This window comes from Parasteatoda tepidariorum, chromosome 2 (assembly GCF_982258835.1).
Source record: "Parasteatoda tepidariorum strain Cologne lab strain chromosome 2, Ptep-v5.0, whole genome shotgun sequence".
Classification (NCBI taxonomy): domain Eukaryota; kingdom Metazoa; phylum Arthropoda; class Arachnida; order Araneae; family Theridiidae; genus Parasteatoda; species Parasteatoda tepidariorum.
Genome location: NC_141756.1, coordinates 13,064,953 through 13,089,905, shown reverse-complemented (window position 1 = coordinate 13,089,905; position 24,953 = coordinate 13,064,953). Strand labels below are relative to the sequence as shown.

At 31.1% G+C, this 24,953-nt stretch overlaps 1 protein-coding gene across 4 annotated transcripts in view; it reads left to right on the top strand.

The window, feature by feature from the left end:
- LOC107445627 (uncharacterized) overlaps window positions 1–24,953 on the top strand; it is a 626,385-nt gene extending 601,432 nt beyond the window's left edge. For 3 of the 4 annotated variants that reach the window (XM_071177172.2, XM_071177174.2, XM_071177175.2), the window contains 14 exons: window positions 2,842–5,115; window positions 6,283–6,496; window positions 8,441–8,748; window positions 10,734–10,936; window positions 11,012–11,059; window positions 12,899–13,009; window positions 14,102–14,131; window positions 15,101–15,305; window positions 16,668–16,745; window positions 16,896–16,940; window positions 18,696–18,773; window positions 20,027–20,300; window positions 21,279–21,314; window positions 22,853–24,953. In XM_071177172.2, coding sequence (XP_071033273.2) covers window positions 2,842–5,115; window positions 6,283–6,496; window positions 8,441–8,748; window positions 10,734–10,936; window positions 11,012–11,059; window positions 12,899–13,009; window positions 14,102–14,131; window positions 15,101–15,305; window positions 16,668–16,745; window positions 16,896–16,940; window positions 18,696–18,773; window positions 20,027–20,300; window positions 21,279–21,314; window positions 22,853–23,924 — 4,976 coding nt within the window. In that variant the 3' untranslated portion in view covers window positions 23,925–24,953. The remainder of the gene's footprint in view (window positions 1–2,841; window positions 5,116–6,282; window positions 6,497–8,440; window positions 8,749–10,733; window positions 10,937–11,011; window positions 11,060–12,898; window positions 13,010–14,101; window positions 14,132–15,100; window positions 15,306–16,667; window positions 16,746–16,895; window positions 16,941–18,695; window positions 18,774–20,026; window positions 20,301–21,278; window positions 21,315–22,852) is intronic. The other variant, XM_071177173.2, reaches the window with a different exon arrangement.

The following is a 24,953-nucleotide window of genomic DNA, read 5'->3' as shown; positions in this document are numbered from 1 at the left end:
ATAATCATATTATAAGTTTTAAGTTAATAATCGTATTATAAGTTTTAAGTTAATAATCATATTATAAGTTTTAAGTTAATAATCATATTATAAGTTTTAAGTTAATAATCATAATCAGTAATTATAATAAGTTATTAATAATAATAAATAGTTATAAAGTTAATAATCAAAAAGTTCTCAAATTATTTCACTATATTTTTTACTTAGTAAACTATTTCTGTTTTTAGTAAATTATTTGTTAATAAGCATTACTGGCTCATTATTTTCCTACATTTTTTAAGTTGTGAACTAGTACGGTTTTTCCGCATTTTAATTTTACCTAAGGAATTACAGAGCATTTCGGGGAAAAATTACTTTTTTTAATGATCTTTTGATTAAATCTTTAATTATATTTTAGATAATTGTAAAAGTAGTTAAGCTCGAAGCACTCTTTCTGAGATATTTTTACCAACTCTAATCTTTATATAATTAAATGTATTAAAATGTATACTGCATGTTTCAATTAAATATTTACATTCAGAAGTTTTAATATTACATTCAAGCGTTTACTAATATTCAAGAGTTTTATATATGTTACTGTGAATGACCGAAATTGCTGGTTTTTGACTTCCGGTGAATGTTGACAATCACATAATCGCTTTAGTAAATGTCCGAAATTGATACTAGGTCTAGTTAAGTGCCAATGCCCGGTATACATTTGTCCGGTACTTCGAATACTGATGTTTCTCCTAATCTATCCTCAGCAGATATTAAAATATGGAATAAATATAATAATATCAAATCGGATATGACAAATATTTCGGACTTTCACACCAAAGCGACTATGTGATTGTTGACATTCGCCGGTGAACGTTGACATTCTCTTGATTTCGGTCGTTTACGGTAACATATACACTTCAATAGCATCGCATCACTTCAAGTTCGCCCTCCTGCACAACAACTTTCCCCTGTAAAAGTTTTCTTCCCTTTTAATACCTATGAGACAGTGAAGCCACTTTACAGATTTTTCAAAAACCTTGTAGCAATTAAAAGGTTTTCTTATGAATGCCCTTTCATCAGCGTATAAGAAACTAAACTTAAATAAATAAATTTTTAGCCTATTCTGTTAATTCTGTAGAGAATGACTGTTTTTATATTTGTGAAAATTTAATCGAGCGTAAAATTTTTCTTGTGTGGAAACTGACTACAATCTTGAAATGTATCTTTTTTTTAATAAAATTTACAACGACAAATTCGAACTCAATGTTCATTTGAGGTATGTTAAATGTATCTATTGAAGTAATTAAATTATGTTTCTTTCATTAATTTTATAAATAACGGATCCAGATCAATTCGCTGCTAAAAATCCCAGAAATTCACGTTTTTGTGTACAAAGAGCGAGGAAAATTGGTAACTTAACATATATTATTCGTAAAATTATCTATATTATTAGTCATTTTTCCAAGATTTAAAAAAAAAAAAATTGTTCATTATAAATTTTTTTTAAAAATTAAATACAAACAACTTAAACGATATCCATGCACATAATTTTGGTTAAAATCGTTAATTGGGAAAGTTCATTAATTTGAGAAAAATCAAAAATAAGAAATTAACTTAAAATGTATTGTCTAATGTATAAAACAGAGGAGCCAACTATGTTAATTAATATTTGGGGAATAAATACAATACAAATTGAAATAATTATTGTCACATTTATTCACTTCTGAAACCGTAAAATGAAGTTATTGTGGAAAAACATATTTACAGAACGCAATTGAATCTCCTAGTGCTGCCATCTCGTACTATTTTAATGAACTATTGAGATCAATGATTTTATAATCATGTTTATATGACTGAAAATTAATTTATAAAATTCATAATCAGGGTCTTCTAAAGCTGCAAATATTGCGATCCCCTTTTTAAAAACCAAATCTTTAGACACGTTTTTTCAGGGGCGCATTAAATTTTTTTTTTTTGGAGGGATGTACTTACATTTTTTATTCGAAAGAAGTTATTTAAATTAATTATTAATGAAATAATAATCAAATTTTATTTAAATATCATTCGGGAAATTGAAAAATGCAAGTGAAAAGTGAGTTATAATTACGTTTTTTTTTTATTAATATGACCTTTTTAATTTCTTATTAAATATATATTTATTTGTATGAACTAATTTATAAAATACTATTTTGTAACTACTAACAAACAATTTAAATAGCATTTATGTTTCCTATTTTTCTTTTCCTGATACGACTTTTTTCTCGACACGAATTGCTTCTTAATTCATAGTTCTTTTCCCATGATTTATTTATCTATTTTACTTTATGTTATTTTGTATCTGAAATAGTAATTACGGCTACCATATAGCTTGCTGAAAATTTTTAGACCTAAATCATGTTTCACAGAGAGATAATATGCCATATAAATTGCAAAATGCATGTACTATGTACACAAGTTATATAATGTAGAAAGATTCAAAATCTTGTTACTACCCACCAAAAATTGAGACGTAACCAACCAAAAGTTGACTCATTGATTAATTGAAAATTAATTTATAATTCACTAGCAAATGGCGGCATACAATTAGAGAAACTATATCCTAAACTGTATAAAAATTACCACGCAATTTTTTTTTCCTTTAATAATTATTAGAGAGAATTGAATATTGAGAATATTGAATATTTTAAAATATTCGAGAACAAAAATAATTTTTAATTATTTAATTTTTTCGAACTCTTCGTTCTATTATCCCACAAAAATGCTTTACTTAATTGCTTTAATGAATTCTTATTGTAATATATTAATTATATTGTTTGTGAATAATTTTTATTAACATTCTATTTGTATTTTCTTTTTTTTCAGAAGATGTTACGCAAACTTCTGGAAGCAAAGGCAGCCCAACATTTCCTGTGAAAAATTCTCCTCACTTTTTACCCCTCCAGAATGGACCTCTTCAGCAACCAGAACCATCAGCGGCGGTGGCTGCTGTAACGGCGCCAACCAGTGCAGCCAATCCAGCAACAGTCCCTGCTTCTAGCCAAATAGGGGCATCGAACCCAACACCTTTGCCTTCATCCACTTCACCCGCCGGCGGTGTACCTTTCCCCTCTTCTTTACTAGGACAAGAAGACTTCCCCGTATCACCCAATGCTGTATCGAACACAGTCAGCCCTGTTTTAAGTTCCAAAAATTACGACAGTGTCGTCAAGTCCCCCCGTGGTTCAAACAGTGACGTTGTCCATTCCCTTCCTTACCCCATATGTTCCTCGTATTCTGACTATACTGTCAGCTATTCTGCCAATCAGTATTCGAACAATAAGCACTCTTACCCTAATCAAGAACCTCGGGAAAGCCAGAGGTATCACCATCAAAAATTATCGTCGAACAGTTACTATCAGCATCATCATCAGCAGCAGCCTATCATCAATAAATACTCCAACACCTCATCAAAAGAAGTGATATCAAATTCCAAAGATGTCATTGCCTGTGATGGTTATAAAAACGAAAACTATGTAGAAAACCGGTATGAAAATAAAACCGGAACTGCGGATGTAAACTACTGCGTTGGCCAAGCGTTTACAAATGAGAAAACCTGTGATCCACAAACGTTGTGCAAAAAGCCCAGTGCTAACAATGTTTATAATTTCAAATCCAATGAGCTTTTAACACAAAATTCTAGTGAAAACCCTGTCAGGAACACTACTGACAAAACGACAGGCAAGTTAGTCGGTGAACCTTATCCAAGTGTAAACAAAAATAAGGTTCCTAATCGAACTACTTATTACCAATCTATTGTAAACAAATCGCATTCGCGGCACAAATCGAGCAGACGAGTGTTGCCAGCTAGCGCATACGAGAACTCTAAGCAAGTGATAAATAACTATCAAAACCCTAAGTCAGAAATACCTCAAGGTCATTCTACGAAGCCAGTGCAATACAGTTCGTACCACTATCCTACAGAAAATAAGAAAAATGATTATTATCAATCGGTAAGTTCGTCAACTGCTGGTACCACAAATTCTTACAACTGTAATACTTATAAAACAGACGTGCCACAAAGTCATTTAAGTAATAATGTTTATCACAATAATTATTCCGATTCCCACTCGGTAAGTAATTCGAGGAACTTAAAAGTTAATTCTGAACAGTACATAAGCGGCTACAGGGATAAGCAATCGACGAATAGTGCAATCCATACTAGTTCTAAGACTTACAATTACCACCACAGCAACAAAAACTACTCAGAACCACCGTCAAAACTGAATTCTGAAGTTAACATTGCATATGGAAATGCTGAGTATTACCAAAAAGGAAGCGTAAATTATTCGAGATCTGGCACTAATCAAAACACTGTAAGTGACAATTATAAAAATTCTAGCCACGTTTCAGAACATTCTTCCTACTCTCATAAAAATCACCCCGGTTACCACCACTCAAGGACATCAAGTGAGAAGAATAGAAATTACTATCCAACTCAAGATAATCACTATAAATCATATCCAGAAAATCATTACAAACAAGATATTGTGCCAAAACGGAATGCTGAAGAGACACATCCGTATAAAATACAAAACGAATTGAATAACTATCAAAATTATGGGAATTCCAACTCTTTGAAAACAAGAGAGAACACTTTACCCAATTCGGAACCATCCGTGAAAGTTGCATCACATGATCTCACCCCAAATCAGCCTGAAACAGTACAGACGGTCCAACCACCAGTTCCAGATAATATTTACCCTACATCTTCTAGCAAAGATAAGACCACTCCATTTTATCCTTACAGTGAATCCACTCATTATCATCACAAACGAACTCCTCCGCCATCTTCGAAGCTTCAGACTTCATTTGATGCACCAAAAGAAAGTACTGATACATCTCGAGTATCTGCAACGAATTCAACAGGGCCCAATTATCCATCTCAAAGACCAACTGTAAATTCACCCATCACTATTCAAGACAATTCGCGAAGTTCTGGAAAGACATTGTGGAGTCCTACTGCGATATCAGCTTCCGGCACAAGTAGCAGCAGAGAAGTTGTACCTCCTTCTGGTCGTGATAGTCAAAGTTCGCACAGCAATAGCAGTATCTCCAGTCTAAGTCAACTCAGTCAGTCGCTGGGACCAGCTCCTCAAGGTAAATAATTATATTCACTATATTTCTTACTCCATGAAACTATTCTTATTGAAACCATGTGTGTGCAAAAGCATTATCGTGTTACATGTTCAATTTAAATGAGTTATAATATCACTGATCCCGCTTAGCTGGGAAAAAATTAGCATGTTTCTGAGCATCCAATTACATCATTGCTTTTCCTTGTTGCAGATATTTGATCACTCCTAATTGAAAGCAGTTTTTCGTCAATTCAGGCGTATTAGGGCACTACTGTCGGCCACTTTTTCAGGGGAACTATATTAGTTGAGCCAGCGTTGCTCCCACGGTAAGGACAGATAGTACAGAGAGTGAAAAAAACATCCATGCCTTGTCCGGGATTCGAATCCAGAACCTTTCAGATGCTAGGCCAGTTCCCTGGCCCCACATAGTCCGGTCGGCAAATTGAAAGCATTGAGTGTTTAAATATAACTCTTCTCGTTTTAAAATTCTTTGTCTTTTCTATCATTACAGAATAATTGATAATTAATGGATGCAAAAAGAGATAGAGAATTCATATTTTAAATTGAGATCCGATTTTAGTAGAAAGGGACCTAGGAACATGGAAGTAGTTTCCAACGACTAGAGGAATTACTATAGTATTTTAATGATCTAGTAGGAATTTTTCATTGCCAGTCTTTTTACTCTAAACTCTGTCCTCGAAAAAAAATTGCAACGGTTTTAATATGGTTTTAGTTCTGGTTTAACTCATAACGCATTGCGAAATTATAAACCAGTAATATTTTTGTAGATTCATACCTAACTACAAACTGTTGTTATTATGTCCGAATAAATAAAGAATTCTGTTAATTAATAAAGTTAAGCGTGAAAAAACAATCATACAGACTAATTCACATAAAACAGACTGTTTCAGTACTATCAGAAAGAACTTGTCTCGGTAATAAAATGAAGCTTTGACACGGAAAAGAGTACTTCTTAATAATACTGAAGCAACCGTATGCCTAAGTTATGCGATTTTTATTTGTTGTTTTTTACGCTAAGTTATCATGATACTTTAAAATCTCTTCAATTAAAAGTTGCTTAATTTAAACAACATTTTTAAAGTTTTATTTTTTTTTTTCACTGGTACACACTAAGCGATATTTTTTTTCACAATTATCTGTTTAAACGGGTGTTAAAATCTATTTACAGGAACGTCCGGACAATCTTCAAAAGAATTCAGTCGTGAAGGACGGAGTAGCAGTAACGGACACAGTCGTAGTAGTTCCAGAAACGAGACGCCAGTGTCCAGTGCGGCCCTTGGAGCAGCACCAGTAACAAGTTCACATACATCATCATCTTCTTCTTCCTATGGAGTATCTGGAAGTTTGACGAGTCTTATATTTTCCAAACCATCCTGGACTAGGTGAATATTTTTTATAAATACTATATATCTAAATTATTACTCAACACTGTCAAAATCAGTGCCTCACCAAGTTTGAAGTTGAACAATCCAAAAAATTGTGCGAAGGATTACTTTATTTTAAACTATCAAATCGAGCTTTCATGTAAACAGTATTCTCTCGATATCTCGTAAACCTTGTTATATCAAAAAATTATTTTTTCCCTTGGCATTACATATCCACCTAATGTTAATTTGAATTCTTATGTCGAAGAGAATCTTCTCAAAACCTTGTAATGTCGAAATTGTTTCGAAATAGAATTTTTTCGGAAAAATCACAATGTAAAATTATTGTAAACTAATTCTTTTCTATTTGATGCATAATAATTTTTGTCTTAACTTTTAAAAATAAAATTATCATTGTGGTATACACCGAAGAGCCATTAAATTATGACCACCCTCCATCTATAACAATGGACTCGCCCAGGAACAATGTTTTCATGGGGCACATTAGGACCAATAATCCTCATAGAACAATCCCTGACGTCTGTAAGCTACTTGAACATAGTTGCAGACCGGGTTCACCCATTCAGGGTTACAGTTTTTTCTGAGAGGGATGGTGTTTACCAACAGGATAATGCACCATGTCTAAGTGTCGAATCGTCATGGATTAGTTCGAGGAACAATCCAGTGACTTTCAAGTCATGTCTTGGCCCCCAAATTCACCTGACCTTAATACAATAGAGCATTTGTGGTTCTACTTGGAAAACCAAATTCGTGCTACCACGCTACCCCCTAGTAATGTGAGGGAATTGCAGGACCAGTTTGTGAGCGCTTGGTACCAGATACCTCAGACTACCTATCAGCACTTTGTGGAATCAATGCCACTGCGGTTGCTAGCAGTTTGAGGGCTAAAGGTGGTCCTACATGTTATTAGCAGGGTGGTCATAATGTAATGGCTCTTCGGTGTATATACTTATTGTGAACTATCATTACATACATATTTAATGATAATTATTCTTATGTTTCATGACTCTACTTTTAAAAGTAATATTTTAGAATATATATATATATATATATATATATATATATATATATATATATATATATTTACTTTTTAGAATATATTTAGTTCTGAACTTGTTATCTTGAAAACTCGCTATCTCAAAATTGTTTAGCCACCCTTCAACTTTGAAATATCGAAAGTATACTGTACTTTAAAAAGTGTAGTTAAATCTAACACCAATAAGCATTTACGCTACTCGTAAATTATTTTCGCTTCCAAAAACGCCCAATTTTGGCGAACTTTGGGTATTGTTAGTAGATTGTTCACAATAGAATATGAAATGAAGTGAATTTTTTATTGTCTTGCACGCTGCATGTACAAAATAAAAGTTCGCCGCAGCAAAACATTGCATGTATTAAATAATTTTATTAAATAATTTGTATTAAACAGTTGTATTAAATAATTTTAAAAAAATTTCTGCTTCTTTTGTGTAAAACCTAGTTCGAAATCGCTTTCATATTTTTTTTGATATGTTTGCTTTGTAAAGATTTACAAACTAATTTTATAAGAACTAATGTTGTTTTGCATCTTAAAATAACTATTCTTATTTTTAACTGTGCCGTTTAACTTTACTGGCACTTTTGTGTTTTATTAGAGATTTTAAAATTTAGTTTTACAGAACATCAAAAATGGTGGTGTAAAAAGCAAAGTAAATGAGCATTCCTGGTGTTTAGCAACACCAAGACCTGTTCTTGGTGTTTGATTGTAATACCAAGACCTGTTATTCATGTTTGATTGCAACATCAAGACCTGTTCTTGATTATCTTTAATGTTTCACAATAACACTTATGATGCAAAGTAGTTGCCACCATTTTTGGCGTTAAGATACACTAACACTTCTTACAGTGTAGCTTCATCTAAATTCGTTTATGACTGATTTTTTCTTCTTCTTTTAATTACAGTCCAAGTGTTACTACTGTTCTTACGAATCCACAATCTCACTTTACTCCACCTGCGACTGGGCGAATCAGCTCACCAGTGCCCAGTATCCTTCCTCTGGCACCTTCCCTGCCCAATAGTCATCACAGTTCTCCATTCAGCAATCATTCCTCGTCATCGTCTGCTCTTAATCCGGCTGCTGGCCACCACGTAATGTTCGCACCTCCCTTGCCGCCAGCAGGATCTTTATCGTCACCTAGTCTTCCTCTGGCAACGGCCCCTGGGCCATCCCTCTTTGGAGCTTCAGAATCTCTGTTTGCTCCACCACCTAGTAAGTTTTGTCAATGTTTCTTTGGTAAGAAATTTATTCTAGAAGTTTTAGAGAAAAGAATTACAATTCGACACGCATTTAAATTTGAAAAATTCATGCAAATATCATTTTTAAACCATGCCAACAAGAAGGAGAACTTGATTACATCTCGTGGCCTGGTCTTAGGACAGCATTTGCCGAGCTACTGCAATGCAACTAACTGCTTTCATTTTTACGAATTTTTTAAAATTTTTGTTTTTCAATTGAATAAATTATTATTGAATTATATTTCATAATTTATTTATACTTTTAATGCAATAATTACCATCGTTATCAAAAAGGTTAAAAATCGGTTCTTTCTACATCACTCGCTCTTGGATTAAATTATCACTAGCTAAAATTATCAGGTCAGCTCATTGTTAAATGATACAAATTATAAGATTCTAAACGTCCTCTGAACAATCACGATTACGTTTCTGACCCTACTCCTTTTTTATTAAACCTTTTTATGCAATATTAAAAAACACTTACTGCCGTAAGACATACAGATTGATTTAAAGCTGCCAACTTTAACGATTTTTGCTAGATTTGTCATAGCGGAAGTTGAATATCAGAGTAAAAACATTATCATGGTGCATAGCGTTTTTAAAAAGTGCTTAAAGGTGCTTATTTTCGACTTTTAAAGGTGCTTTTTTCGTTGGGTGTTTTTAAAAAGTGATTAATTATCCCGTTTCGAAAATAAGAATTTTTTCTTTACCGTGTCGATTTTCGCCACGTATTATGAAAAAGGCTGCTTTTCGCATTGTTCTATCAAGGTTTTCACAATTCATTCGACTACATTCTGTTTTGGCGTACCGTCGGCCCATAAGCGTATGAAAGTGCTAATCATTTTACATGTTTGATGAAATACTTGAGAGTCCGCATGTGCGTCTACTGAGCTGGGTTCGGTGAGATTATTGCTTTCTCATGTGCAACTCTGCTGCATTTTGCAAGATATTCTCAATTTCAGGCTTCATTTTCCACCCTCTGATATCGAACCGAAAAATCTCTTAATCATTTTATAATGGCTAATATAATCAAGAAAAGAATTCTTTGTCAGAAACTAGTTATTTTATCATGATCATGTAAAGTCTTTGAAAATTATTTTGCATTTTGTTAATGTAGTGTTTAAAATTATTTTTTGAGTGCTCAAAAAGCGCTTATTTTTTGTTGAAAGATTTGGCTACGCACCCTGATTATAGTTAGTAACAATTTTTTTTTAAACATTTAGTCTGGCTTTTGTTGTTGTTATTTTATGTCGCATTAGGGCTGCACGATGGGCTATTGGCGACGGTCTGGGAAACACCCCTGAGGATGATCCGAAGATTTTTTGACAATAAGTACCACGAACCCCCGCTTCAGTAGACAGGCGACCTGCAAGCGAAGTCGAGCACTTTACGGTAGAACAGTTTAACGAGGACCAATACCGCATACCCTCGGTCCCTGCGCTGACAGACTGATGCAAGTGGTCTCCCACCCGCACACTGTCTGTAGCCAGTGATGCTCATCTGCTGGAAACCGTGTCTTAACGATCAGTCCACTACGGGACTAGTCTGGCTTTTACTCATACAAAGCATAATTTTTAGGATCCTTAAATATATTTTTTTATTCTTTAAGTTGTAGTGGTAAAAAAATTCTAAATAAAATCTTTCTAACCCAGAGTAATACATTAAAGCATAAAATAAGCAACCAATAGAAAACATCGTTCACAAAAGTTGGCAGGTATGGTGTTACTTATTAAACGGATCCTATTCAGAGGCATTTGAGACGTGTCATAGCAGTAAGACAAAATGACGCTGAAGTTGATGAAGAGTCTAAAGACAAATATGGGAAAGAAGCCCATATTCTGCATATATATTTAAATCGAAACGGTTAAATATAACACTAATATTTTACTAAAAGTGCATTTTATTGATTCGTTACATTTATAATTAGTTGACCCTATAATAAGTTTTGTTTCTTTTCAGATCAAGATCTTTTGAACATTCGAAGAGAATTGGACACACGATTTCTCGCCTCTCAAGACAGGTCCATCAACGTCCCCCCTCCTCCCTACTTGCGTGCTGAGATGCACCAGCATCAACATCAACATACACACATGCATCAACATAGTCCATTTCTTCCACCCCCTCTGGGAAGTCCCCTTCTACCACCATCTGCAGCTCATCTGGTAATAATCGCTTCATTTAATTTTTTTTCTTCCTTTACATTGACCTTGTTACATTAATTTTATTTTATTTTACAGTACGACAAGTTCCCAAAAGTTGACTCAAGCTTCTACGGCAGAAACGCTGTAAGTTTCGTTATAGTAATTTTTTTATCACTGTATATCATGCATTTGCTATTTTTTTTAATCTATATATAACCATCGTTGAACAGCCGACCCAATTTTACGGGTTTACGACTACTAATGTTCAGCTCCGTAGCCTTGTAATTTTATACCCAATCCAGAAGACATGGGAACTCCTGGATCGAGCATTGGGAGAAATTTGCGTTGCATGCAGAGGAAGACCACGAGAACCTCCCATTGTTAGACTGACGGCAAGGGGACTCTAACCCATGATCCGTCTGAGGATATTTCACGTCAGCACTGTGGTCGGTGCAAGCCGGATGCGGAATTCGTATCGACTGGGATTCGAACCCGGTTCGCCGCATTGGAAGGCGAACGCTCTATACTTTGAGCCATCGAGGCTCATTTGCTATTTTGAGTTAATTTGTTATAAGTAAAAAAGTATATGACCACGATCCGATTCATTGACTACAGTACTTAATCTAACACCATAAGAGAACGCACTAGGTAAAAAAAATTTGTTAGATTATTATTATTATTTTCATAATTGATTTTAAAATATGTAGAGAGAGTACCTTAATAATGACCCTCAATATATATTTTTTCTTTTAAATCTTTGACAAAAATGAGTAATATATATGTAGTATACTCTCGATATCTCAAAGTTGAAGGGGCGCTAAAAGAAATTTCGAGATAACAAGTTCAGAACTAAATGTGTTCTGAAAAGTAAAAAAAAATATATTCTAAAATATTGCTCGAAAAAGTAGAGTCATGAAATATAAGAATAACTCCAATATGTAAATAATGATAATTGACTATAAGTCTAAATACAACAATGATAATTTTATTTTTAAAAGTAAGACAAAAATAATTATGCATGAAATAGAAAAGAATTGGTCTACAATAAACTTACATTGTGACTTTTCAGAAAAAATTGCTTTTCTATTTTGAAAAAAATTCGACATAACAAGATTTTGAGAAGAAACTCTTCGACATAGGAATTCAAGTTAACATAAGGTGGATATATAATGCCAAGGAAGAAAAATATTTTTTTGACATTAGAAAGTTTTCGAGATATAGAAGTTCGAGATAGTTAGATACTGTATTCATGTATATATATATAAGGTAAAAAATTGTATAAGAGGTGAGGAAAAAAGACCATCACAATCTAACAAATTACAACTGTAAAAGGTGGGACAAAAAACATTAAAACTTGTTTGTTTGCCAGAAGAAACAGAGAGGATTCGAAAGTTGATTATTAAAAACAAAAATTGAACTTATTTTTATTAAGGTTGCACTTATTTTGAACAATATTATGGTTTGACATGTGCCAAACTTTTCAACATTGTAGGCTTATTTTGAAAACTGGATATTTTAATATTTTTAGTTTAGTCTTTATTTGTCGAATTATTTTTGTAGCATTGAAATAATTAACTTATTTATAATAATAATAATAATGTACTATAGTTATACATTAATATAATATAAAATGCTACTCTAAGCACTAACTAGAGATTTGAGTCTTCAAAAATATCTGAAAGTATTACTCTAGAACCAATTAAAATATCTCCTCTCTTAAAAAGTGCGTTCCAATATTCTAGAATTGTTTTTTGTACCTCAAAAAAATCAATAAAATATATTTACATAATTTGTCACACAAATTTTGAATCATATTTTTTATTTAAAAGGTAATTTTTCTCTACAAGATTAGAACATTTTAGAATTAAAAGAAATTGAAACATCAAACGATTGCGATTTATAAAAAGAAAAACAATACATGCTAGATATTTTAATTATTGATACCTGTATAATTTTTTATAATTTTTTTTTTCTTTTTCACAGCTGGGCTTGCCTACTTATCCGTCATTATCTCCTCTTTTGGCTCCTGGTTCTGCAACTGCTACACCAACGCCTTTTGCACCACCTGGAGCTTTGGCAGCTTTTCAACCAAAGGTACATAAGATTTATTTATCAATTTTGAATATTAGCTACTTTTTTTTTTAAAAAAAAAAAGAAGAAAGACTACTTTCTTTGTATAATGTAGGACTAGCAATAGTATTAACATTTAATGTTAATTACTTAGAAGTTAAACCAGCAAACGAATTAGGTTCCTTATTTATTATCGATATTATTACAATTTTTTTAAAGAGAGAGTTAAAAATATTATAAAATCTCATTAAAAAAATTCTCTTTTTTTGGTTCTTTTTTTTTTAAGAAATAATGGCACCCCATACCACAACTAAAAATTTTGGAACGCTTCGATCTATCGTATCATTCGAATTTAATACAACTCAAAAATTTTAGAATGTTACACATTGAACCACATAATCATAAAAATTTATCTTTAATGAACCTGAATACGATTCAACTTGAATTAAAGCATGTTTTAAATTTGCGTCATCCAAATGATAGTTTTACCGAATGACTTCGGAATTATAAAATTTTAAAAAATCTGTAGTTTTAAACCTCTATTGTTCTGTACTTTTAAACTTCTATTGTGTACGACCAATTTCATTCAAATGCAATATTTGTCATTTAGAATTTCACAATGAAGTAAAAATTTACATATCTTACAATTCAAAAAATTTTAGGCCCTTATTAAAAAATAATTACTGGAATTCATTTTTTACATACATAAAAGAATTTATTTGAATAAATTAGTTTTATAATTGCGCAAAATTTTTTCTGGATTCATTGTAACAAAAATTTTAGATATGGCGAAATACGCAAAAAGTTCATATTTGAGAACTTTCGACTGCTCTCCAGACTTAACTATTGGAAACATACTTTCGATATTGCAGCTACCCCCACCAGCCCATATTTTGATAGTCAAAAATCGAAGTCCGTACAAAAAAAAAGGAATGTTTATACAGAGAAAGTACGTTTTTGTGTCTGAAACTGTAACTTAATTAAAAGTTAGATGATTAATTATGGTTGCATGAATTCTGGAAATTAATAATAGCAGGCTAGTTTTGTTAAGCGTAACAAAATAATGAAATTTTTTAGAACTTTTTTCAAACTTCTAATTGTTATTGTCTATTTCAGATATCTCCATTGGTAAAGACAAAAAGTGTTGTAAGTCGCTATTGTTATTGTCATTATTAATTTTGATATCATATACTGTTCTATTTTTTTCCCTTTTGTTGCCAAATTAGAGACAAAATCTTAATTTTGCTATAAATATTCAAGGAAATTTCAAAAGCCTATTACAAGAATGTAGTTAGATTTATGAAAATAAAAGGAAAATTCTAAAATATTTTTACAACTTTCAAAAACATTTATGTCCACATAAGCTTTAACTTTAGAGCACACTATAAAAAAATCCAGTGTATCTGAGCGTCAAAAATGGTGTCAACTTCTTTACAACAACAAAGTGGTGTTTAACTTAGTGTTCCACTACACCAAAGCTAATAGTAATTCCTCTGTGTAATAAAACACATCAAATGTTTCTTTATACTACTGTAATTAACTGCCACCATGTTTGTTGTTCAATATTACTAAAATTTATAATTACAGCAAGATATAATACTCACAAAAATCAGTAAAGTTACTCATATGATACATTCTAAAACAAGATTTATAAATTTAGGATACATAGATACAATATTTCTAAAAATAAAATTAGTTGGTTAGTCAAACTTACAAACAGCACAAACAGAATATTAACAAAACCTGACAACCTGAGTGAATCGAAGTTAAATATTATTAAAATTATTTTATACAATTAAGAGATTATTTACATCTTATGAAAACATAAATATCTTAACTAAACATGTAATAAATGCATGTATAAGTACAACTAAAATATGCATGCAGTTAATAACAGTTTATATAAGTAGTTTGTCAAATCAATCCTACAAGAGTAACTTACTTAATATTGAGCAGTGTATGACTAGTCTTAACAAGAAAATTATTTTTTCTTAAAAAATTTTTAAAAATAATAATTTTTCTTAAGTATTTCATTAAATTGAATTGCCAATTCCTGTGCCTTTTTAGTGTTTCGAAAACTCAAAACCTGAACTAATTTTAAATTTTATCTCATAGAAACCTGGTCGGTGGTGTGCCATGCATGTAAGAATATCTTGGGAGATCTATCGTCATCAACAGAAGCAACAGGCTGACTCGCAAAAAGGGGGCACAGGGCCCTCAAAGGGAATGTCGGACCTGTTGCGACCCCCTAATCATCTTTTCAGCTCCATTCCAAGACCACACGAACTTGGTTTCTCTTCATCTCTGCTTGGTGCTGCATGTATGCATATTTAATTTAAACTCTTTAAAAAAAAAATTTTTTTTATTGAAGACATAGTGGAAGAACATGTGGCTTTAATCTTATAGATCATGATCTTTTAAATTCATTTTAGAGAATTTGCAACAGAAAAAATTCTTAAATAGTAAGCAATTCTATATAAATGTGAAAAAATCATTACATGTTTAGTGAATTTGATTTAAAAAAATTATCATTTTTCAAAAAATCATTACATGTTAAGAAGTTCTTTATTGAATATGAGTCTCATTGAGTGTTGAAAAACATATTAGTGAACTTATAAAAATGTTTAATAAGAAATTACTATCCAAGTTATACTTAAATGTGAAAACATTACTTGAAAAGAAACATTTTAGTGAAACAGAGAAAATCTTGACTTAAAAAGAAAAAACAATAACTAACATTTGAGAAAATCAATTTTAGAAAACGTTTTCTGTAACACTTCGGAAAGTTTAAGTAAACCATAGAAATATCAAAAATAGCCGTTAGCAAAATATAATTTTCTTTTATTGGAAACTGTCAGTCGCTAAACGTATGATAGAATAAAATTATTGTTTTAGTTAAACAGTTAACTAAAGTTAATCACAGTTTTTAAAAAAGGGAAAATTAGTGTTTTTGAAATATTATTCAACGTGTTTTTCCAAAAAGCTCTTCTAATACTGTATTATTTTATTCATCAATTTGCCTTAAATTGAAACTTTTTTTCTGTAAGATAAAGCTGCAATAAGTAATCAAAAGTTATATAAATTATAATACATAATCATTAGGGATTACTGAAAAATCTATGAATATAAAGCAAATTGATTAATTAGTATAATTACGATAGAAATTATACTTGCTAACTAGATTCCAAGATATGAATTATTTTTAATCAATTAATTGATATTATACAAACTAATTGTTTTATAAACATGAAGCGTAATAATTTTATATACTTTATTACCGTTATTGAGCAGCTAACTCAATTTTGAGTTCACCAACTATCCATGTTCCACTTTGTACCCATATTATTTTAAACCCAACCCAGAAAACAAGGGAACTCCAGGATAACACATTCGGAAAAATTAGACTTTTAAGAAAACCGTTAAAACCTTCCAAGGTTAGCCAGACAACAAGGAGACTCTTAACCCATGAGCCTTCAGCACTGTGGTCAGAGTGAACCGGGTGCAAAATTCATATTAACCAACCATCACAGGGATACAAACCTCACCTCATTGATTACTCTGTCCCCTGAGCCCCCATGGCTTTTAGGTCAAATAATTATATAATTGCAACTTAATATTTTGTTAAAATCATATTAACTCCATAATATATGACTATATTATATCAGATTACTTTTCTTTGCAGCATCTATACCTGGCCGTTCACCATACGAAGTTACTCCTCAGCATCCTGGGTTCTTAGGGCCTACACCTGCACATTTAGGTAAATATTCTTTAATCATTATATGCAAGATTCTTTTCTTAGAAAGAAAATAATTTCTTTCTTTCTAAGAAAAGATAAACAAATAGTGAAGAAAATTGTACTTGACTTGTAACTAATTGAGTTCATTATTTTTTTTAATGTCTCTTTCAGTCGACTCTCTCCATCAAAATTGTTTACCTGAACATTTACTTTCTTGTAAGCTGAACAACTTTTTTGTTTACTTTCAGTTGTTGTTTTTATTGAAAACTACTAACACTATTCAAAAGTTCTGTGTCAAAACCAATCATAATATTTCTATTCAGTTAATAATTTCTTAAAAAAAGAGAATAAGTTTTAAAAAAGAACAATTTGACAGTTGAAAATTTCTAAATTAATCAGCCTTACAAACATTTAAATTATTAAGTAAAATTCAAAATGTACTAATAAAAGCAAAAAACTTACATTAATACATTATATTTAAAACCATTAATTGTTGTAATGATTCATTATTTTTTTTAATTATTGAATTAGCTTAGTTAGTCATTTAAAATTAGCATAAAATGTAATATTATCCCAATTGAATATAAAACCTACATTTAACTCTTCAAATTTTAGGGTGTTTGAAAGCCACTAAGGTAATAAATATTTTTAAAAGATTGAAATACAATGTATTAACGCATTACAGTGGTTGAAAATATTATTATCAAAATCAAACGCTTCATTATCAAGATAAAGCAGAATGGCACAAGCATTTCAGTTTTATCCAACAAGCAGGATATATTTTGATAATTATAATTCTTCGTTTAATCTGATCGACATCCAACTAATGATGCATCAGATTTTAAAAATGTTTTTTTTTCACGTTTACATAATAATTCGCGATCTTTAATGTATTTTTTTAATTACAATTTACAAAGATTTTTTTTATATGTATAATGAAAGCAATCCTTTAAAGAGCATCTTTCATAATCAATTTATTCTTAATTAGTTTTAACTTTTTTATCAATAGAAAACAACTGACAGAAAATGAAAAAAATATGAAGTTATTATTATATATTTTGTACAAGCTTAAGTTTTAAAAAATTTTATTGGAATTTGTTTTTTCAAATATTATTGATTTAAGCAAAGCATCATATAACTCAAATATATAACATAATGATTGGAATTATTAAAATGGTCAAACTCAAGTTGCTCTAGAGTTTTAGAAAAGTACTTTAAATGTGAAACATGTTTTCAGCTTTAACAACAATAAATAAATTTCCTAACTTCGATCATTTTGTTTGATTAGATTATTTTGTTTTGTTGCTAATATTGCACCAAAGTTACAGTAATGATTGGTGAAAATTTATGAATATAATTTTATACTGACATATTCTGCAAAAAAAAACCAACAAAAACTTTAAAATATAAACTCAAATCTTACTTTTAAAAAATGTTTCTTTCTAACATAGATCTGTGCTACTAATCCAACAAATTAAAAATAGAAAGAAAAAACATTTGAAATTATGTCATATAAAAGAAAAATCCCAGTATTTAAAATCAATAATCAATTTTCTGTAATTGTGATTAAAAACAACCTGTTGTCCATAAATGTTTATAATAACTTGCAGCAATAACTAGAAACTTAAATAAATGAAGGCTGGAAAAAAAATTTAGTATTAAAATAAGTTTCACTGTTTAAAAAAAAAATCTGATTAATATGTATTAAAAAAGACAACAGAAATCTACTATAAATTTCAATCTATCAAAATAAAATTTTATTATTTCACTAATAACATAAAAATCAATAGATAAACAAGGAAAATTTAGGTAAATAATACATTTTCTTACTTAACTTTCCATTCTTTCAATTCTCTATTTTTTTTTAACTATCTAAATGTATTTCCTTTCCTTTCTTGTTTTCTCATTACTTAGCCCTAATTATGCATCTTTTGAGTAGAATCTGTGATTAAGTATTTTATTTTGTTACAGGTATTACACCATTTGCCCGTCCAGCATATCCAACATTAGGTGTTCCTGGAAATAGTTTTGGAGGTCTTGGAGGATTAAGTAAGTAGAATATATATTTATTTTTTTAAAAGTAATTTGAGGCGGATTTTCCATACAATTAATGTATAAGAAAACTCTCTTACTTCTTTCTCTATAAAAAGTGTATAGAAATTATGCTGATATGTTACACAATTTATAGAATATTGTATTACAATAATTGTTCTATTCTATCATACGTTAGAATAAAAAAAAGTTACAAAACTTACGAAATATTACGGTACAACAATTTTGCATACCTGCCAACATTGGAGAAATAAAATAACGGAGATTTTACTAGAAGGTTACGAGTAAAGCTTTGATACATCATGCATAATCATATAAGTCAAAAAGAGAAATTCGCTATTTAAAATAATATAAGCACTTAGCGAAGCAAAAAATATGTATACAAATCTCTTTATCTAAAGACCATTATTTATAATTACTTAAACCATTATTTATAGTTACTTAAACCATTTTATTTTATAACTGTCGTTTAACAACAGCCGACTCAATATAGGATTTGCGACTACTAATGTTCAACTCCGTAACCTTGTAATTTTAAAGACGAGGGAACTCCTGGATCAAATATTGGGAGATTTACTTTCATGGAGAACTTTTTGATGGAACTAACATACATTTGCTTTACATGGAGAGGACAACCACTAAGACCTCTGGCAAGGAGACTCTAACCCATGATCCGTCTACCACTGAGGATATTTTACGTCAGCACCGTGGCCGGTGAGAACTGGGTGCGGAATTTGTATCGACTAGCCATCGCTGGGATTTCAACCCGGTTTACCTCATTAGAAAGCAAACGCTCTATCCCCTGAGCAACAAACTGCAGTACTGGCAATAGCACCATCTGTTGAGGAATAAGAGAAGTATTTTTGCCATCAGCGGATATTTTATTGCCAATTTTTTTTTTTTAATTTCTTCAACAAATATGAAAAATTTGAGAAAATACAGGTAAACAGGAGATAGTCATAAAATACAGGAGTCTTCGTTAAAAAACAGGAGACTTGGCAGGTATGAATTTGTAACGGAATAAATATTGTATTACATGATTAATGATTCACTTGTTACTATTAGAAAATAGTCTTTGATTTTCATAAATAAAAAAAAACAAGGAAAAGAAATTGCTTTCCTAACATCCCAATATATAATGCCAAATCATTAAAGCAAGTGTTAAATAATTACTTCTGTCTGATGCACTGATAGATTTTTACTTTATTAAATTTGCAGATTTTTACTTTAATATAAATGTCTTTGCACAGGTTTGGCTGGAGCCAGCATGTTAGCCGGTCGAGAACTAGGGCCTGGTTACTTGAGCATGGCGCAGGATCCGTGGAGCCGATTGCACAGAACACCTCCCAACTTCTCCTCACCCTCATCACTCACGCCATCAGCGTGGGGTGGTTTGAAAGCGGAAGCTGAGAAAGATCGAGTCCAGAAACGAGATGAGCAAGAACAAAGAGAGAAAGAAAAGGAAAAACTCAAGAAAGCAGAGTCAGAAAAAAGAGAGAGTGAAAAATCAAAAGAAATTTCTAGGTAACACTTTTATTTACAATACAATCTTTACATACTTCATTGTGATTGAAATTAATTATGAAATTGCCAAAATTATATTATAAAAGAATACTTTCATTAACAGTAAATTTACTATGAAAACATACGTAATATTGTATGATAAACATAAAAGTAGTAAATTGCGGAATGATTCTTAAAAATGGAGTGATTTTCAAAATTATACGATACCATTCAGTACAATGGATTTACCATATTTTTCTATGGGCTTTTGCTTTAACTATAGAAAACATTAAAAAACTATGTAAACATTAGGTTTTTTTTATATATTTTTTTTTGTTTGTTTGTTTTTTATTCCAGAAGACTTATTTTTCTTGAGTGATACTGAACAAAAATTATAAAACAAAATTTCATAATTTCTTGTAAACTCATAAAACAGTTTATGCAGATCAATTTTATAAGTGTTTAAAAATTTAGAGACAATCCATTTCACATTAGAGTTAGAGGTTGAGTAGCTCCGAGGAGCAAGGCACATCGACCACAAATCTATTGTACCCAAAACTTCAGTGCTTAAAAATGTTGAATCATAAAAATTCGATTTTAAAACAATGGTTGAGTTCCGCGACATGAAGTTCTTGGAGTGCGCTCCAATTTCCACCAACTTTTTTAATGTATTAAAAATACAGTTGGTGCAGAGTTGGAAAATATTTTGTATCGAAATTAAAAGTTTGTTTTGAAAACATTTGATTTCAACATAAAATCGCTTGTTTATAACAAATGGGAGAAGTTTGGAATATCTCCACTCTTCTCTTAAAATTAAAACTATTTAAACTTTTTTGGTTGTTTACGAATGTCAGTTTAGAAGCATTTCAAAGTGCGCTCCAAGTAAGGGGAACTCCCCGAATATGTTCATTCTTTAAACATTACCAATAGTAATGAATTTAATGATGATAGAATTCATTATTTAAACAAAATCAAAATAATTCTCTTTTTATATTTTAGGGAAAGTAAAAGAGAACATGAAAAACAAAAAGAAAGGTTAGTATACTGACTAAACTCTTCACACTTTTATAATCAATGTATTTTACATATTCACTTCACTATTTGAGTATATTCCTGTTAATATTAACTAATAATTGGTGAGGTTTTAAAGTTAGACACAGCTCGAAATCTGTGTTTAAGAAAATGGACACAGTTCGAAATATGTCTTCCCTATTTTCTACCTTAGCTTAATTTAAAAACTAAATGGGTAAATGTGCTTACTTTTCCTTATTTATTTAAACACAAAGCATAATCATTGCGGAGAAAAGACTTGGGCTTAGGGTAGCACAGTGCCGGATTAAGCGTAAGCGGGGCACTAGGCTATTCAAATTTTTGGGGCCCTTAGATTAAATTTTTTTTCTCTTATATTTTTTATTTATTCATATATAATAAAAGTATCTTATAATACATATACATAATAGTAAATCTTATAATACATAAACTATAATAATACTTATAAATAATAACTAAAATAAGTAATAAATAAATATGATTAACATTATGTAAAAAAATTATAGTATTTTATTAGTATATATTTGAAATTGATTTTTTTTAAATCATTGTTTTTCTTAATTTTTTTAAATTTATTTTCAAAAAATCCATTTTAAGGGGGCCCCTAATCATCAGGGGCCCCAGGCCATGGCCTAGTCTGGCCTGGCCTAATGGGTAATCCAGCACTTGGTAGCAGTATACTACAGATTGAACTTTTAAGACGATGTCTTTGTATTTAGAATTCTAAGCAATAAAGTGAGTTTTAAAACTTTAAATTCGTACTAGGTAAATTTCTAAATTTAAATCACTTGTGGTAACATTCAAAAACAGCAGTAGACTTTTAGTCTTTTTTTCTTTTATTTTTTTAAAAAACTTACAAAACGTACCAATGATTTAAACAAATGGAGAATTTATTTTGATTCATTAGCTCATTTGTTAAAAAAATAATGGTTCCAGTCATAAAGATATATTTTAAACCTAGTTCTTTAGAATATTATAAAATTATTATTATATTCAAAAGAAATAGGTATAGAATTGTAATAAAATATATTACGTATTAAAAAATATATTATTAAAATTGAGAACAAAATTTATGCACTTTTTTAAAATATGAAATATTGAAATTTCTTTGAATTTATTGTGAGAAAAAAATCGAAATTCTTTTACTTGATATTTTGAATAATAATGAAATTGTCTAAGAATAGAATAAGAATAATAGTCTAAGAATAGTGAAAGTGTTTCCTAAATTAGAAACAATGAATCATGAAATAAAATTAAAAATTACACAATCATAAAAGAAAAGTAAATGTAGTAAGTAAAGGCAAAATAATGTTAGTAATTGCATACAAACAATGAATTATAATGAAAAAAACAGCAAAAAAAGAAACTGAAAGGTAGCAAGAAAATTCTTCCTAAAATGCTTTTGTATGTCAAATTGTTTTAACTTATTTAGTTTCAGTATCAATATTTTAAAAGTAACATATAGATTCATACTTATGTTGCCACCAAATTATATAATAAATGTTTAACTTAATATTTTGCAGAGACAGGGAGAATAGAGCGAGTCACATTAGCAGCAATCCTGAAGTCATCAGGAATGGAGAGATAGCTTCAGACAGAAATCGAGAATGGGAAAGATCTCGAGAAAGAAGGGATTCGTCGAGATCCCCTATACGTTCAACGCACAAGTCCGACGTCACATTTGATGGCAGCAGCTCTGGGCACAACAGCAGCAAATCCGACGTCAAAGTGAAAGAGGAAAAAAAGGAGGATGACCACAATAAAGAATCAAATTCCGCCAATCCCAGTGGTACAACCTCGGCAGACAGAGAGAGAGCCAAATCGAACGAGCTGTCCCATTCAGAGTCAAACTCAGACTATATGTCCCGGGGTATGATCCCGGGACTTCCTATGGGTCTCAGCGCTTCCGAACAGGCCAGACTCTCTGGATCTCTAGCTGCCATGTCCCAAGTTCCACCACCTCATTTCTGGAATCCATTACCACCGCCTCAGTCTTCAGCGGCAGAGCGGTACCGCAGTCTGGAACTGCAACAAGCGCGGGATATGGACCGTGAACAATTGATGCAAAAATATGCCTCTATTTCATCTGTGATGCCTTTGATTCCCGAACGATATCGGGAAGCAGAACTTGCTAGACATTTGTCCTCTTCAGAGGCCGCCGCCAGAGAGGTGGAAAGGCAGCTACAAGCTGACAGAGACAGGCAAGTGTACGAACGCACAAAACTGCCGCCTCCACCCTTGAGGCCTAATGATCCACCATATGTTGGTGGACCACCACCAGGGCCTTTACCACCTGGTGGAATGTTTCCATCACTCGGAAATCCTTTCTTGAACAGTTTATGTGTGACAAATTATCCTCCCAGAACCAAGCCAGGCTCTCCAGCAAGCATTGGCAATGGTATACCTCCACCTTTAATACCTTGTGTCAGTCAAGGGAGTAGCCCTGTCGCAACTAGTACACCCTCGCCTTTGCATTTAAAACTGGGGACACCCTCTAATTCAAGTGTTGAAGCTAGTAGGGAACATTATACCTCTAAAGATAGGCGTGAGATGAGCAGTCATTCTGCGACAGAACTCGAATCTCAATCTAGATAACAAATTATTTCGATGCAAATTTTTTGTAGAATTTAGAGAATAACAGCTATTGCTTATTTACAGTATTAGCCAAATCTAAGATGAAGTCTGAAAATCCTCAGGATAATTCAAAAATATTATAATTTTTAAAACAAATCAGAAAAAAACTAGAGTAATTGATGTAAAAATATATATATATATGTTATAAGAACAAGGCCGGTGCAATTAAATCTAATCATCTTTCCGAGAAAAAAAATTCTCTTACTTATGTTACATTCGGGAAGCAGAAGAGTGCTTTTTATATGAAATCTAGAAATTAATTTATTCTAAACCTGAGGTACTTCATATAAAAAAACTTTTTAAAGCACAGCACTTCACCATAGCTGTTGTTACTCATTAATGCTGTTGTTAATTGCCCATTACTTGTTTGAAATAATTCATGTTGTAAGCTGTGCAAAATATAGATCATCCCCATTTTTAATTTATGAAAAAAAATGTGTGTTCAACCTTTGCTTGTAAAGTGAACGTTAAGCTTGCACATATCAGCTGAAAATAATGCATATTGTGATGAAACTTAAAAAAAACATTCATTTGTTTATACTCCAGTCGAGTTGGATGTTTTTTGAAATGCATCTTAATTCTGGCAATGTGAATAATATAGCACAATTATATTAAAACATTTTCAGTGTACAAATTACATTTTCCCATGCTTTTATTTTAAAAATGATTCAGTATGTAGATTTGCGTCTGCGTCCTCTGGATGAAGATGTTGTTGAAGCAGCTAAATATATAAAGAAATTTTTAATGGAAATGAAATTGAAAATGACAATTCAGTTTCGCAGCCCATTCAAAATATCGCTGAATTAGTTATATATTTTTTCAGCTGCATTTAAAATATATCTCCTAAATCATTGTGACTTTCATTCAATGTTCTGTTGTTGAAAAATGCTCTTGAAATTAAAATTACTAGTCTTGCCATGGAGACAAATGTCTACAGAATTAATTTTCTGTTTCTATTTCAATTGTATATAATAAATAGATTGACTATCA